At 45.7% G+C, this 13,150-nt stretch overlaps 1 protein-coding gene across 3 annotated transcripts in view; it reads left to right on the forward strand.

Moving 5' to 3' along the window:
• Positions 1 to 13,150, forward strand: part of LOC110499417 (CDP-diacylglycerol--glycerol-3-phosphate 3-phosphatidyltransferase, mitochondrial) — a 43,471-nt gene that overhangs the window by 5,964 nt on the left and 24,357 nt on the right. For 2 of the 3 annotated variants that reach the window (XM_090213073.1, XM_021576550.3), the window contains exons 2-9: positions 2,704 to 2,914; positions 3,085 to 3,259; positions 3,355 to 3,544; positions 3,663 to 3,841; positions 6,931 to 7,136; positions 7,356 to 7,647; positions 8,845 to 8,993; positions 9,251 to 9,389. In XM_090213073.1, the coding sequence (XP_090069199.1) occupies positions 2,704 to 2,914; positions 3,085 to 3,259; positions 3,355 to 3,544; positions 3,663 to 3,841; positions 6,931 to 7,136; positions 7,356 to 7,647; positions 8,845 to 8,993; positions 9,251 to 9,370 (1,522 nt within the window). In that variant the 3' untranslated portion in view covers positions 9,371 to 9,389. Of the gene's footprint in view, positions 1 to 2,703; positions 2,915 to 3,084; positions 3,260 to 3,354; positions 3,545 to 3,662; positions 3,842 to 6,930; positions 7,137 to 7,355; positions 7,648 to 8,844; positions 8,994 to 9,250; positions 9,390 to 9,510; positions 10,313 to 13,150 lie in introns of those variants that run through there. The other variant, XM_021576551.3, reaches the window with a different exon arrangement.

Here is a 13,150-nt window from a genome sequence, read left to right on the forward strand (position 1 = left end):
TAGTAGTGTGGGCTCAATAGCATCTCATTAGTGTGCAAGATCTTGAGAATCAGCTGTACATGTGATGGAAGAAAGCACTGTGCATGCAGAGGGTTGCAATTCCATTGAATTGGGGATAGTTTAACCAGAATATGCCACAAGACCTAGAATTGCCTTTTGTGTATCCCACTAATTATTTTTTCCCTGTAATAAGAACTTTTTTGATTCATTTAAGCAAAATTCCCAGGCTTAACTTCCCATGGAAAACTACCTGAAAGTGTCTGACCATTTGCAACCCTAGTAGAGATGCTGTTGTGCCCTCTTGACAAGGGGTGGTGTTGGTCCATGTCAAGTCCTCAATGATGTGGTCGCTGAGGAACTTAACTGATGACTCTACTGCAGTCCCGTTGATGTGGATCGGGGCATGTTCCCTTCTCTGCTTCCTGAATTCAACAATCAATTCCTTTTGTTTTGCTGATGTTGAGTAAGAGGTTGTTCTGGCACTGCAATGCCAGTTCACTTCCATCCCTACAGGCTGACTTGTCGTTGTTGGTTATCAGTCTTACAAACGTAGTGTCATCAGCAAAGTTGACAATGGAGTTGGTGTCGTGCAAAGCCACTCGGTCGAACAGGGAGGACACACCCCTGTGGGTCCCAGTGTTAAGAGTCAATGTGGAGGAGGTGGTGTTGCCAATCCTCACAGCCTGTGGTCTGCCCGTCAGGAAGACCAGGATCCAGTTGCAGAGGATGGTGTCCAGACCCAGGGCTCTAAGCTTGGAGCGAACGATGGTGTTCAATGCTGATCTGAACTGTAGTCAACTAACAGAATTCCCACATGTGTTCCTCTTGTCCAGATGTGTTACAGCCGTGTTAATAGCGATGAAATGGCGTCTTCCGTGGATCTGTTGGCGTGGGTCCAGGGTGCCTAGCATGCTGGCCTTGATGTGGGCCTTCATCAGCCTCTCGAAGCACTTCATGATGACCGGGGTGAGCGCGACAGGGTGATAGTCATTTGGGCATGTCACCTTGTTTTTCTTGGCCATTGGTACGATGGTCGTCTCCTTGAAGCAGGTGGCGACTACAGCCTGGGACAGGTTGACAATGTCAGAGACGACGCCTGCCAGCTGGTCAGCACACACTGAGGACGCGGCCAGGGATGCCATCTGGGCCGGCGGCTTTGAGTATTCACTCTTTGAGAGTTTTCCTCGCGTCAGCTTTGGTGAGCGAAAGCACCTGGTTGTCTGGAGCAGCGATTCTCTTCCTGGATGGCTCTGTCTGTCTCAAAGCCCATGAAGCCTACCTCGTGTGGGAGGTAGGCTTCGTGGGCACCACACAGCTGGTTTTGGCTTTGTAGTCTGTGATCGGTTGTAGTCCTTGCCACATGCGTCGTGAGTCTGAGTTGTCAGGCATCAATTTGTCAATCTTTTTTGCGTCCCTAATGGATTCCGAGCTGGTACCTGCTTGTCTTATACTCGTCGTGCGCCACAGAGTCATCGGGTTTTGTTGTGCTGACAATAAATGCTGCAATATAGTCTCAGCATGGCACGGATATCTACGTTCATCCAGGGGTTTTGGTACTTTTATTTTTGATTTAACTAGGAAAGTTAAGAACAAATTCTTATTTACAATGACTGCCTAGCAAAAGGCCTCCTGTGGGGAGGGGGGTCTGGGATTAAAAATATAGGACAAAACACACATCGCAACGAGCAACGCACTACATAAAGAGACCTAAGACAACACGGCATGATAGCAACTTGACGACAATTGTTATTGTGGGTACATCATCAACACATTTCCTAATGAAGCCTGTGACTGATATTCCTCAATGTTGATGGATGAGTCCTGGTGGGATGAATCTTTGAACATATTCCAATGAATATTCTCAAAATAGTACTGCAGCATCTGCCTCTGTCCATCACTTTATTATTCTCTGTTTTGATGGCTCCCTCCCTTGAGTTGCTGCTTGTAGGCTGTAGGAACAGAGATGTGATCTGATTGGCCGAAGTGGGGGCGGGGGATGGCTTTGTACGCGTCGCAAATGTTTGTATACTGAACAAAAAATGTCATTTCTCTAGCATAAGCCGCCTCCAACATAGTTTTAGGGAATTTGGCAGTACGTCCAACTGCAGAGCACTTGTAACCATGCCAGCTCGGGACCTCCACATCCGGCTTCTTCCCCGGGGGATCGTCTGAGACAGCTGACGAAACTGGGTTTGCACAACCAAAGAATTCCTGCACCGACTGTTAGAAACCATCTCAGGGAAGCTCATCGGCTTGCTTGTCGTCCTCACCAGGGTCTTGAGCTGACTGCAGTTCAACGTTGTAACTGACTTCAGTGGGCAAATGCTCACCTATTGCTACTGGCACACTATGGCCACTGCTCTTCACGGATTAATCAACTGTACCGGACAGATGGCAGACAATGTGTCTGGCGTTGTGTGGGCGAGCGGTTTGCTGATGTCAACGTAGTGGACAGAGTGTCCCATGGTGGGGTAATGTTATGGGCAGGCATAAGCTACAGACAACGAACAATTGCATTTTATCAATGCAATTTGAATGCACAGATGCAGTGACATGATCCTGAAGCCCGTTGTCATGCCATTCATCGGCTGCCATTTGTTGTTTATCTATAGGAGGCAATTACCACTCCAGCTGTAGGCTTCCATGGAAGTAATTCTTCTTCCCTATCCCTTTCTCTCTTCCTCTCCATGCCCCCCCCCCCAGGTCATCTTTGTTGCTCCTAGCCCCTCTCCTAGCAGAGGCCGACTCCTCTCCCCTTCCTCTCTTCAGATCCCCCGGGTCGACTGGAGCTCAGGGCACCGATGGCCTCCATGCCCGCTTCCTTTGGATGGCAGAACATGTGCCCGCCTTCAGGGTGCCTGGCACACACATCCACATCCTCACCTCCCCTGACCAGTTTTACCAGGCAATGAAGGTACGGTGTGTGTGTGTGTGAGTGAGAGGGTGTGGAGCTTTCCCTAAGTCATGTGATGTACTAAACATTCCACCAAAAATGATGAAAATCACTTTTTTGGGGGTAAAGCCTCCTTGTTTGTGTCCTGTAATACCGGATTCAAACTGTAATTTCTTGTTTTTTCTGTTCAGGCTCGAATAAAGACGGCTAAGAGGAGAGTGGTGATGGCCTCTCTGTATCTGGGTACAGGACCCCTGGAACAGGACCTGGTGGACTGTATGCAGGAAGCTCTGCAGCGTTCACGGGAGGTTGACAACTCCGACCTGCAGGTCTCCATTCTATTAGACTTCACACGCGGCTCACGAGGTAGGAGGGGTTCTGTGTATGTGAGAGGGAAAATGTTTTAACTCTTACCAAGCTCAATGGGTGTCTGTGACCTCCCTCTGTCTCTGTGTGTCTAGGTCAGACTAACTCTAGGACCATGTTGCTGCCGTTGCTGCAGCAGTACAGCAGTCAGATGCGTGTGTCTCTGTACCATACCCCTGATCTGAGAGGGTTGCTCCGGCTCCTGGTCCCACAGCGCTTCAACGAGACCATCGGGGTACAGCACATAAAAGCCTACCTGTTTGACGATGACCTCATCATCAGCGGGTACACGCGCGCACACACACACACACCATTGTTGTAGTTGTTGGTGTTTTTCTCATACAGTTGATGCTGCTTGGTATCTCAGCCTTTTTACCGGTCTCTCCCACCCCTCCCTCCGTAGGGCCAACCTGAGTGACTCGTACTTCACCAACAGACAGGACCGCTATGTGCTCCTGGAGAACTGTTGGGAGGTGGCAGACTTCTTCTCTGATCTGGTGGGTGCCGTGGGAGACGTGTCATTACAGCTACAGCCTGACAACTCTGTCAGCATGATGGAAAACATGGTGCACCCCTACAGAGGTATAAAACACATGTGTAACACACCAATACATACGGTGCATTCGGGAAGTATTCAGACCCCTTCACCTTTTCCATATTTTGTTACATTACGGCCTTATTCTGAAATAGTTTTTTTGTTTTCTCTCAATTTACACACAATATCCCATAATGACAAATCAAAACAGCTTTTTTTTTTGATTTTAGCAAATGTTTTACTACCCTGTTGAAGCACCTTTGGCAGCGATTACAGCCTGAGTCTTCTTGGGTATGACGCTACAATTACAGCCTGGAGTCTTCTTGGGTATGACGCTACAATTACAGCCTGGAGTCTTCTTGGGTATGACGCTACAATTACAGCCTGGAGTCTTCTTGGGTATGACGCTACAATTACAGCCTGGAGTCTTCTTGGGTATGACGCTACAATTACAGCCTGGAGTCTTCTTGGGTATGACGCTACAATTACAGCCTGAAGTCTTCTTGGGTATGACGCTACAATTACAGCCTGGAGTCTTCTTGGGTATGACGCTACAATTACAGCCTGGAGTCTTCTTGGGTATGACGCTACAATTACAGCCTGGAGTCTTCTTGGGTATGACGCTACAATTACAGCCTGGAGTCTTCTTGGGTATGACGCTACAATTACAGCCTGGAGTCTTCTTGGGTATGACGCTACCAGCTTGGCACTCATGTATTTGGGGAGTTTCTCCCATTCTTCTCTGCAGATCCTCTCCGTCAGGTGCAGTGATGCTCCCCGTACAACAACTATTTTCAGGTCTCTCCAGAGATGTTCGATCGGCTTCAAATCCGAGCTCAGAGACTTGTTCCGAAGCCACTCCTGCGTTGTCTTGGCTGTGTGCTAAGGTTGTTGTCCTGTTGGAAGGTGAACCTTCGCCCCAGTCTGAGGTCCTGAGCGCTCTGGAGCAGGTTTTCATTAAGGATGTCTCTGTACTTTGCTCCTTTCATCTTTCCCTCGATCCTGACTAGTCCCTCGGTCCCTGCCACTGGAAAACATCCCCACAGCGTGATGCTGCCACCACCATTCTTCACCGTAGGGATACTGCCACCACCATGCTTCACTAGTCCCTCAGTCCCTGCCACTGGAAAACATCCCCACAGCATGATGCTGCCACCACCATGCTTCACCGTAGGGATGGTATTGGCCAGGTGATGAGTGGTGCCTTGTTTCCTCCAGACTTGGCATTCAGGCCAAGGTGTTCAGTCTTGGTTTAATCAGACCAGATCATCTTTTTTCTCATGGCCTGAGAGTCCATTAGGTGTCAAGTCCATCCAAATGGGCTGTCATGTGCCTTTTACTGCGGAGTGGCTTCCATCTGGCCACGCTACCATTAAAGGTCTGATTGGTGGAGTTCTGCAGAGATGGTTGTCCTTCTGGAAGGTTCTCCCATGTCCACAGAGGAACTCTAGAGCTCTGTCAGAGTGATCATTGGGTTCTTGCTCACCTCCCTGACCAAGGCCCTTCTCCCCCGATTGCTCCGTTAGGCCGGGCGGCCAGCTCTAGGAAGAGTCTTGGTGGTTCCAAACTTCTTTGATTTCAGAATGATGAAGGCCACTGTGTTCTTGGACCTTCAATGCTGCAGAATGTTCTTGGTACCCTTCCCCTGATCTGTGCCTCGACACAATCCTGTCTCTGAGCTCTACGAGCAAGTCCTTCGACCTCATGGCCTGGTTTTTGCTTTGACATGCACTGTCAACTGTGGGACCTTATATAGACAGGTGTGTGCCTTTCCAAATCATGTCCAATCAATTGAATTTACCACAGGTTGAAACATCTCAAGGATGATCAATGCAAACAGGATGCACCTGAGCTCAATTTTGAGTCTCATAGCAAAAGGTCTGAATACTTATTTTTAATACACCTCCAAACATTTCTAAAAATCTGTTCACACTTAGTCATTATGGGGCATTGAGTAAATGGTTTTTATTTAATACATTTTAGAATAAGGCTAACGTAACAAAAGGTGAAGGGGTCTGAATACTTTCAGAATGTACTGTTCATAGCACATAAGTAACACACACACATCTACAGAGGTAACACACACACGGTCCCTAGGTGCTTAACGCTTTGCTCAGCTTGGCTGGCAAGTTGTAAATGTAGTGTAATGCGTTGTTCTTGGAAAGGTCCTTGGAATCGGATTAGTTGAAAGTGTAGCTTGTTCCAGCTCAGACACACAGTGAAATCAGAGAACTGGTGTGTGAATGAAAGAGCGAGAGAGTCAGGAGAGGTAGACGGACAGAAAGAAAAATAGTGTGAGTGTGTAACCAGAGAACATTCAGTCAGGATGTTGGGTCTGGTGCTAAATGACATCATGTCTGCAGAACCGGACCACAGTTGTCACAGAGACCAGAAATAGAGCAGTGAAGTCACGGAGTTGCTGGTAAACACAGAGGGAAGATGCGCGCGCACACACTCTAATCATTAGTGAATGAAGTTCTCCTGCTGGAAGAGGGCAAACTTTACAGTAAAAGCACATCTTTAGAATGAACTCATGCTGAGGCTTGCAGGTATCTCTCGCTGTCTCTCTGTCTGTCTCTCTCTCTGACTCTCTCTGTGTGTCACGGCCGTGTGTGGCGCCAGCCGGCCGGCGTAGTCCAGATATTGACCCATAGCCGTAATGCCCAGAACTAACTTTACACACTCACCTGCTCTACTGCACCACATACTGTGTGTGTGAGAGGGGAGATAGAGTTTGTGTGGTTAAAGCTAGAATTGTTCATTGCAAAAATAAGAAAGCGGGCACCTCGCCTCTTTGGTTAAAAAGCTGAGGGATGGACAGAGCTATGGAGGCAAGGACTGACCATCCATGCTAACATTTATAGTATTAACTGCGTTTTGAGGCTATACATTGTTTACATTTATATTGTTTACGAACATGGGACAAAAACAAGCTTATATTTTGGGTTCCGATTGGGATGTGACCGTTGCACTAAGCTCATGAGGCATTTCTAAGTTATATTCTTCAAGAATTCATTGGTGTGTATATATATCATTCATTTACAAGTCCAAAAATGGATGTAGCAACTAAGGGTTCTAGTTTTAACCAGGTCGGTCTGTTTTCCTCTCTTACATCCCTACATTATTTTGTCACCAGGTAACCGGGATGATTTCTCGGCGTCGGCCCGGCAACACATCATGGAGGTGGTGAACACTGCTCGTATGCGCCAAGACATCGCCAACTCGGAACGTTTGACGCGGGAGAGCAAGGGTGAAGAAGGGGGAGGGAAGGAGGACACTTGGGTTTTTCCTCTGGTTCAGATGAAACCTCTGGGAATACAGGTGGATGAGGAGATCACACAGGTAGTTACACACACACACACACACGGACACCACTACCCTCACCAACTAATATTGAACAAAATAACTCCCATCGCATGTGTTTATTATTTTATATATATATATGTGTGTGTGTGTGTGTGTGTGTGTGTGTGTGTATTTATTTATAAATGTTGACTTAAATGTAAAAATGTGGTGTTTTAGTGAGAGGACACTACATCTGAGCATCTTATTTCCTTGTAGCGTTTGCTGACAGATGCGGGTCCCGGTGCAACTGTGTTTCTGACGTCGGGGTATTTCAACCTGACAAGGGCCTACATGTCGCTGGTTCTGGGGGTGGGCGCCGACTATCGGATCCTCACCGCCTCCCCGGAGGTCAACGGGTTTTTCGGCGCCAAGGGCATTGCCGGGGAGATTCCAGCGGCCTACATCCACATTGCCAGACAGTTCTACAGCAAAGTGTGTCAGCTGGGACAGCAGGAGAGAGTTCACCTCCACGAGTACCACAGAGCACACTGGACCTTCCACGCCAAGGGTGGGACACACACACACACACACACAATATAATCCTTGGCCTTAGAGCCTAGATTGATTCTGGATGGTTCTACTCTATTGTGGTTAGTTCTGTTTGGCTGTGAGTTGTGACTGGTAGTGACGTTCCATGGTCAGACAGTGAGCATCCTAAACGACACCCTATTACCTATATTGTGCGCTACATTTGTTTAACAGAGCCCTATGGGTCCTGGTCAAAAGTAGTACACTATAGGTATTGGGGAATTGGGTGCCATTTGGGACTCACTCATGGGGCCAATTCCAACCTGACAGACGGTTGTACTGTTCTCTGGCTCTGCTGTTCTGTCCATCTGTTAACCCAGACGTGTTGCTTGAGAGATGATGCCTTGTCAAGTTGGGGAGGCAGGTAGCATAGTGGTTAGAATGTTGAACCAGTAACTAAAAGGTTGCTAGATCGAATCCCTGAGCTGACAAGGTAAAAATCTGTCGTTCTGCCCCTGAACAAGGCAGTTAACCCACTGTTTCTAGGCCGTCATTGTAACTAAGAAATTGTTCTTAACTGACTTGCCTAGTTAAAGTTTTTAAATTCACCTTTAGCCCCGAGCCAAGGAAACAGTCACTACTGGGTTTGGATAGACGTTGGGGGTTTCTGTGTGCTTTAGTGTTTCCTTTATAGTTGTGGATATGGTCAACGAGAACCACATTTAAACATGACAAAATGCTCTAAGGAATTATATCTGAATTACTATCAACCTTTCGCTGATACTTCATTTATAGAATAAAATGGTAATGTGTCCCAAAAAATATTCTAAACAACTGAAATGTTAGTGGTGCATTAGTAGCTAGGTAAATTCTTGTTGTTTTTTTCTTCAAAAGCCAGATTGAGCCACTGCGAGAGAGGGGGGGAAATGAACACACAGTGAAGCAGCGTCAGTGGAATGTAATTTCACACGATCGTAGAAGTCCCATTTATTAGATAAAGCAGGGCGGGCTGGCCATTTCCCGTAATCACAGCACACACTGCACGGGAGAAATCACACAGCACCCAGCCTGGAGAGAATCAATGACCATTAGAGTTGACCCTGACCCCCAGCTGCAGAACAAATCACTGATGTTGGGAAACTGCTCTCTTTCTCTCTCTCCTCCCTCTTTCCTTCCTCCACCAATCCCCTTCTCCTCCCCCCTTTTCCCTCATCCTTCTCTCTCTCGCTCTCTGCAGGGCTGTGGTACTACTTGCGGGGGCATGTGCGGCCGTGCCTGACTCTAATTGGCTCTCCAAACTTTGGCTACCGCTCGGTGCACCGGGACCTGGAGGCCCAGATCGCCATAGTAACAGAGAACCAGGAACTACAGGCCCACTTGCAGGAAGTAGGCCATTCAAACCAACACAAATTTATTTAAACAGACTTGATACTATGGTTCTGTTTTATACAGCTCTCAACCAAAAGGCCTGTCTACAAAATGCAACTAATTTGATAGCTCATGATCTCAGGAACTATGTGAAGCTGGTAATAATATGCAAAGTAGGTTGAGCGAGCAAGCAGGGAAACCTGCTGTGTGTCTCATGTGTACACAAACTCATTCCCACTCTCACACAATTACTCTCTCTCTCGTCTGTGTTACAGGAGCAGGAGATGTTGTACCAGAGGTCTACAGAGGTGTCCAGCTCTACGTTCCAGCAGCCAGATCGCCATGTCAAGCTGTGGGTCAAATTGGTCACTCCCCTCATCAAGAAGTTCTTCTGAGAGAAACAGCCAAACAAAGGTAACGCTCCCTCTCACACGCCACAGGTACCACACCCACACCTCTGAACGATCGTCTCCTAGTCACACACAGAAGTACAGATGCTTTTTATAGAATGGCGGAACTTGGGTTTCTCCAAAAGGTCCCTTGCCACTGCTATGTGTACCAGCCCTCAACCTAGCCCACGGCCGCATCAACCTCAGAAGCTGAACCCAGCTACCTTTCTCCACTTTACTCCCCCCTCCTCCTCAACGTCCCGTCTCTCTGAGAGAAACTGTCGGACCCATCTGGCCTTTGACCCCTCAGCATCAACATTCTGTAGTCAGCATCTGGACCCATTCGGGTGAGTGTGAGAGAAGTCATTCTGCTGACGGCTAGAGTAGGCGGTGTACTAGGCAGTGGGGTCAAAGGTGGCTTAGACGGGGGAAGGGTGGCTTATTGTGTGTGTTCTAACAGGGATGTAGACTTGCCTTACAGGAAGTATTTTCTTTTTATGGTGACGGTAAATGCTGAGGCGGAGGTGTCTCGTCACCACAATGTTACTCAGTGAGACAAATGGCCACTAAATGTCAGTGTGTGATCAGCTGCCGTGAGGGAACGATGACGGATGGGGCCACACATTCCTCGTCATACTCCACAAGCATCCAAATACATGAACAAAGATGTTATCTATCTATAGTTTGTTTTTGTTACTGTGTTGTTCTTGTAAATGAACACATTTTAGAAATGGAAATTAAAACACACACTTACAGTGGACATACACACTCTCACTGAGCATGTGAGGTGGGATCAGGGTCTGTTAACCCCGTGTCCCGGACCAGGTCAGTCATCTATAGATGAACATCCATCCTCCTTCCTGCCACCCAGAAACAGCCCTAGTATCCACTGGCGTAACGCAGTTTCTCTGGAACCCCCCTGTAAAGTCAGAGCCCCCCCCCCCCCAAAGTATAAAGTAAAAGTATATCAAAGTATAGAATACCGTCCACGGTGATTAAATTGCGACATGTCTATACGGATGGATGCTTATTGAAACGATTTTATAGGGTTTCTGTGGTGCCATGGCGTAACTTTGCTTTAGCTAATGTATAAATGTTTACTGGTAGGCCTATTTGGTTGTCATTTTCTCACGTTAAGCACGCTGTCACAATGCTGCCATTTGTAGCTTGCTGGCTGGTGGCAATATAATTACTTATTCTGTAAAATTATAAATGTTTGATGAAACCGCATACTAATCAGCTACCATATATATATATATATATATATATATATATATATATATATATATATATATTTGATTATACAACTGTCCTGTATAGGCTACCTGAATCTGCATGACATGAACCCTCCTTGTACTCTCTCCTAGCTTGGATAGAAAGTTGTGCGTAAAACCAGTCTTGATGCCAAAATGATAGTTGGTCCACCTTCAAAACACTAGCTTACTAGGGATTGTTTCATTATGCAGTGTACTATCTATAGCTTTACAGTGCCTTCGGAAAGTATTCAGACCCTTTGACTTTTTCCACATTTTGTTACGTTACAGCCTTATTCGTTTTTTTATACCCCTCAATCTACACACGCTACCCCATAAGGTTTTTAGACGTTTGCTAATATATTACAAATAAAGGAAATCATATTTACGTAAGTATTCAGACCCTTTACTCAGTACTTTGTTGAATCATCTTTGGCAGTGATAACAGCCTCTAGTCTTCTTGGGTATGATGCTACAAGTTTGGCACGTCTGTATTTGGGGAGTTTCTCCCATTCTCTGCAGATGGGCTCATGAGTGGCACAGCGGTCTCAGGAACTGCATCTCAGTGCTAGAGGCGTCACTACAGACACCCTTTGTTTGAATCCAGGCTGTATTACAACCGGCCATGATTGGGAGTTCCATAGGGCGGTGCACAAATGGCCCAGATTTGGCCTGTGCAGGCCGTCATAGTAAATAAGAATTTGTTCTTAGCTGACTTGCCTAGTTAAAGGTTAAATAAACATCTTCAAGCTCTGTCAGGTTGGATGGGGAGTGTTGCTGCACAGCTATTTTCAGGTCTCTCCAGAGATGTTCGATTGGGTTCAATTCCGGGCTCTGGCTGGGCCACTCAAGAACATTCAGAGACTTGTCCCGAAGCCACTCCTGCGTTGTCTTGGCTGTGTGGTTAGGGTTGTTGTCCTATTGGAAGGTCACCTCCCTGACCAAGGCCCTTCTCTCCCGATTGTTCAGTTTGGCCGGACCGCCAGCTCTAGGAAGAGTCTGGTTCCAAACTTCTTCCATTTTAAGAATGATGGAGGCCACTGTGTTCTTGGACTTTCAATGCTGAGGAAATTTTTTTTTGGTACCCTTCCCCAGATCTGTGCCTCGACACAATCCATTCTTGAAGCTCTATAGACAATGCCTTTGACCTCATGGCTTGGTTTTTGCTTTGACATGCACTGTCAACTGAGGGTGTGTGTCTTTCCAAATCATGTCCAATCAATTTAATTTACCACAGATGGACTTCAAGTTATAGAAACATTGAGGATGATCAATGGAAACAGGGTGCACCTGCGCTCAATTTAGAGTCCCATAGCAAAGGGTCTGAATACTTGTGTAAATAAGGTATATTAAAAAAAAATGTTAAACCCATTTTAGAATAAGGCTGTAACGTAACAAAAAATTTTGGAAAAAGTCGAGGTCTGAATACTTTCGAGGCACTGCATATAACGTATTTATCTGCTATTCATAAAAATGTCACATCAAATAGCCTAACAATGAGGAAAAAAGTTGTAGAGTTGGGGATAAGTTCAGCCACTTTTGAATATTGCAGCCCATACACAAATAGGCTGCAATAATTCAAGTTTAAATAAAATAATTTACATTTAACTGGAGAGATTCCCCTGGTGTCATGAAGTCGTTTTTTGTGTGCAAATGTTTACCAAAGCCTGTAGGTCCAGGTTTTTGTGTAACCTTTATGGGATCGGTGTCCCTCCCGCGGGATGGTTGAACTAACGTGATTAGCATGACGTTGTAAATAACGTGAACTTTCCAGGACATAATCATGTCTTATATGGGCAGAAAGGTTACATTATTGTTAATCTAACTGCACTGTCCAATTTACAGTAGCTATTACAGTGAAAGAATACAATGCTATCATTTGAGGAGAGTGCACAACTTATCACGGAAACTGGTTTGATACATTCACCTATAAAGGTACATAATGTACTTACATTCAGTAATCTTGCTCTGACTTGTCATCTTGAGGATCCCAGAAATACAGTGTAGCAGAGTTTTGTTTGATAAAATCAATTTTATCAAACAATACACATCTAATGTGTGACGGTTAGTGTCTTTTCTGTAGGGAAGCTAATTATCCTTAATAAGTGTAAACTTATTTTTAAATTTACATACAAAAATTCTATGTTCTCTATAGTTATGTACTTAAATGTATCAATTGACCAATTTGGCACATTGGGAAGACTTGGTACAACATTTTGAACAGTAATACAATGGTTCATTGGATCAGTCTTAAACTTTGCACATACACTGCTGTCATCTGGTGGTTAAACTAAATTGTGCCTAGACTCCGAAGTGATATAATGGCCTTTCTCTTGCATTTCAAAGATGGGGGGATAGAAAAGACAAAGAAACGCATGTTTTTAAACATCTTTTACCAGATCTGTGTTTTATTTTCTCCTACATTAATTTCACATTTCCAAACTTCAAAGTGTTTCATTTCAAATGGTGTAAAGAATATGCATGTCCTGAGCTACAGACAGTTAGATTTGTATGTCATTTTAGGCAAAATGTT

Source organism: Oncorhynchus mykiss, chromosome 20 (assembly GCF_057628025.1).
Source record: "Oncorhynchus mykiss isolate SJ-2025 chromosome 20, ASM5762802v1, whole genome shotgun sequence".
Lineage (NCBI taxonomy): Eukaryota > Metazoa > Chordata > Actinopteri > Salmoniformes > Salmonidae > Oncorhynchus > Oncorhynchus mykiss.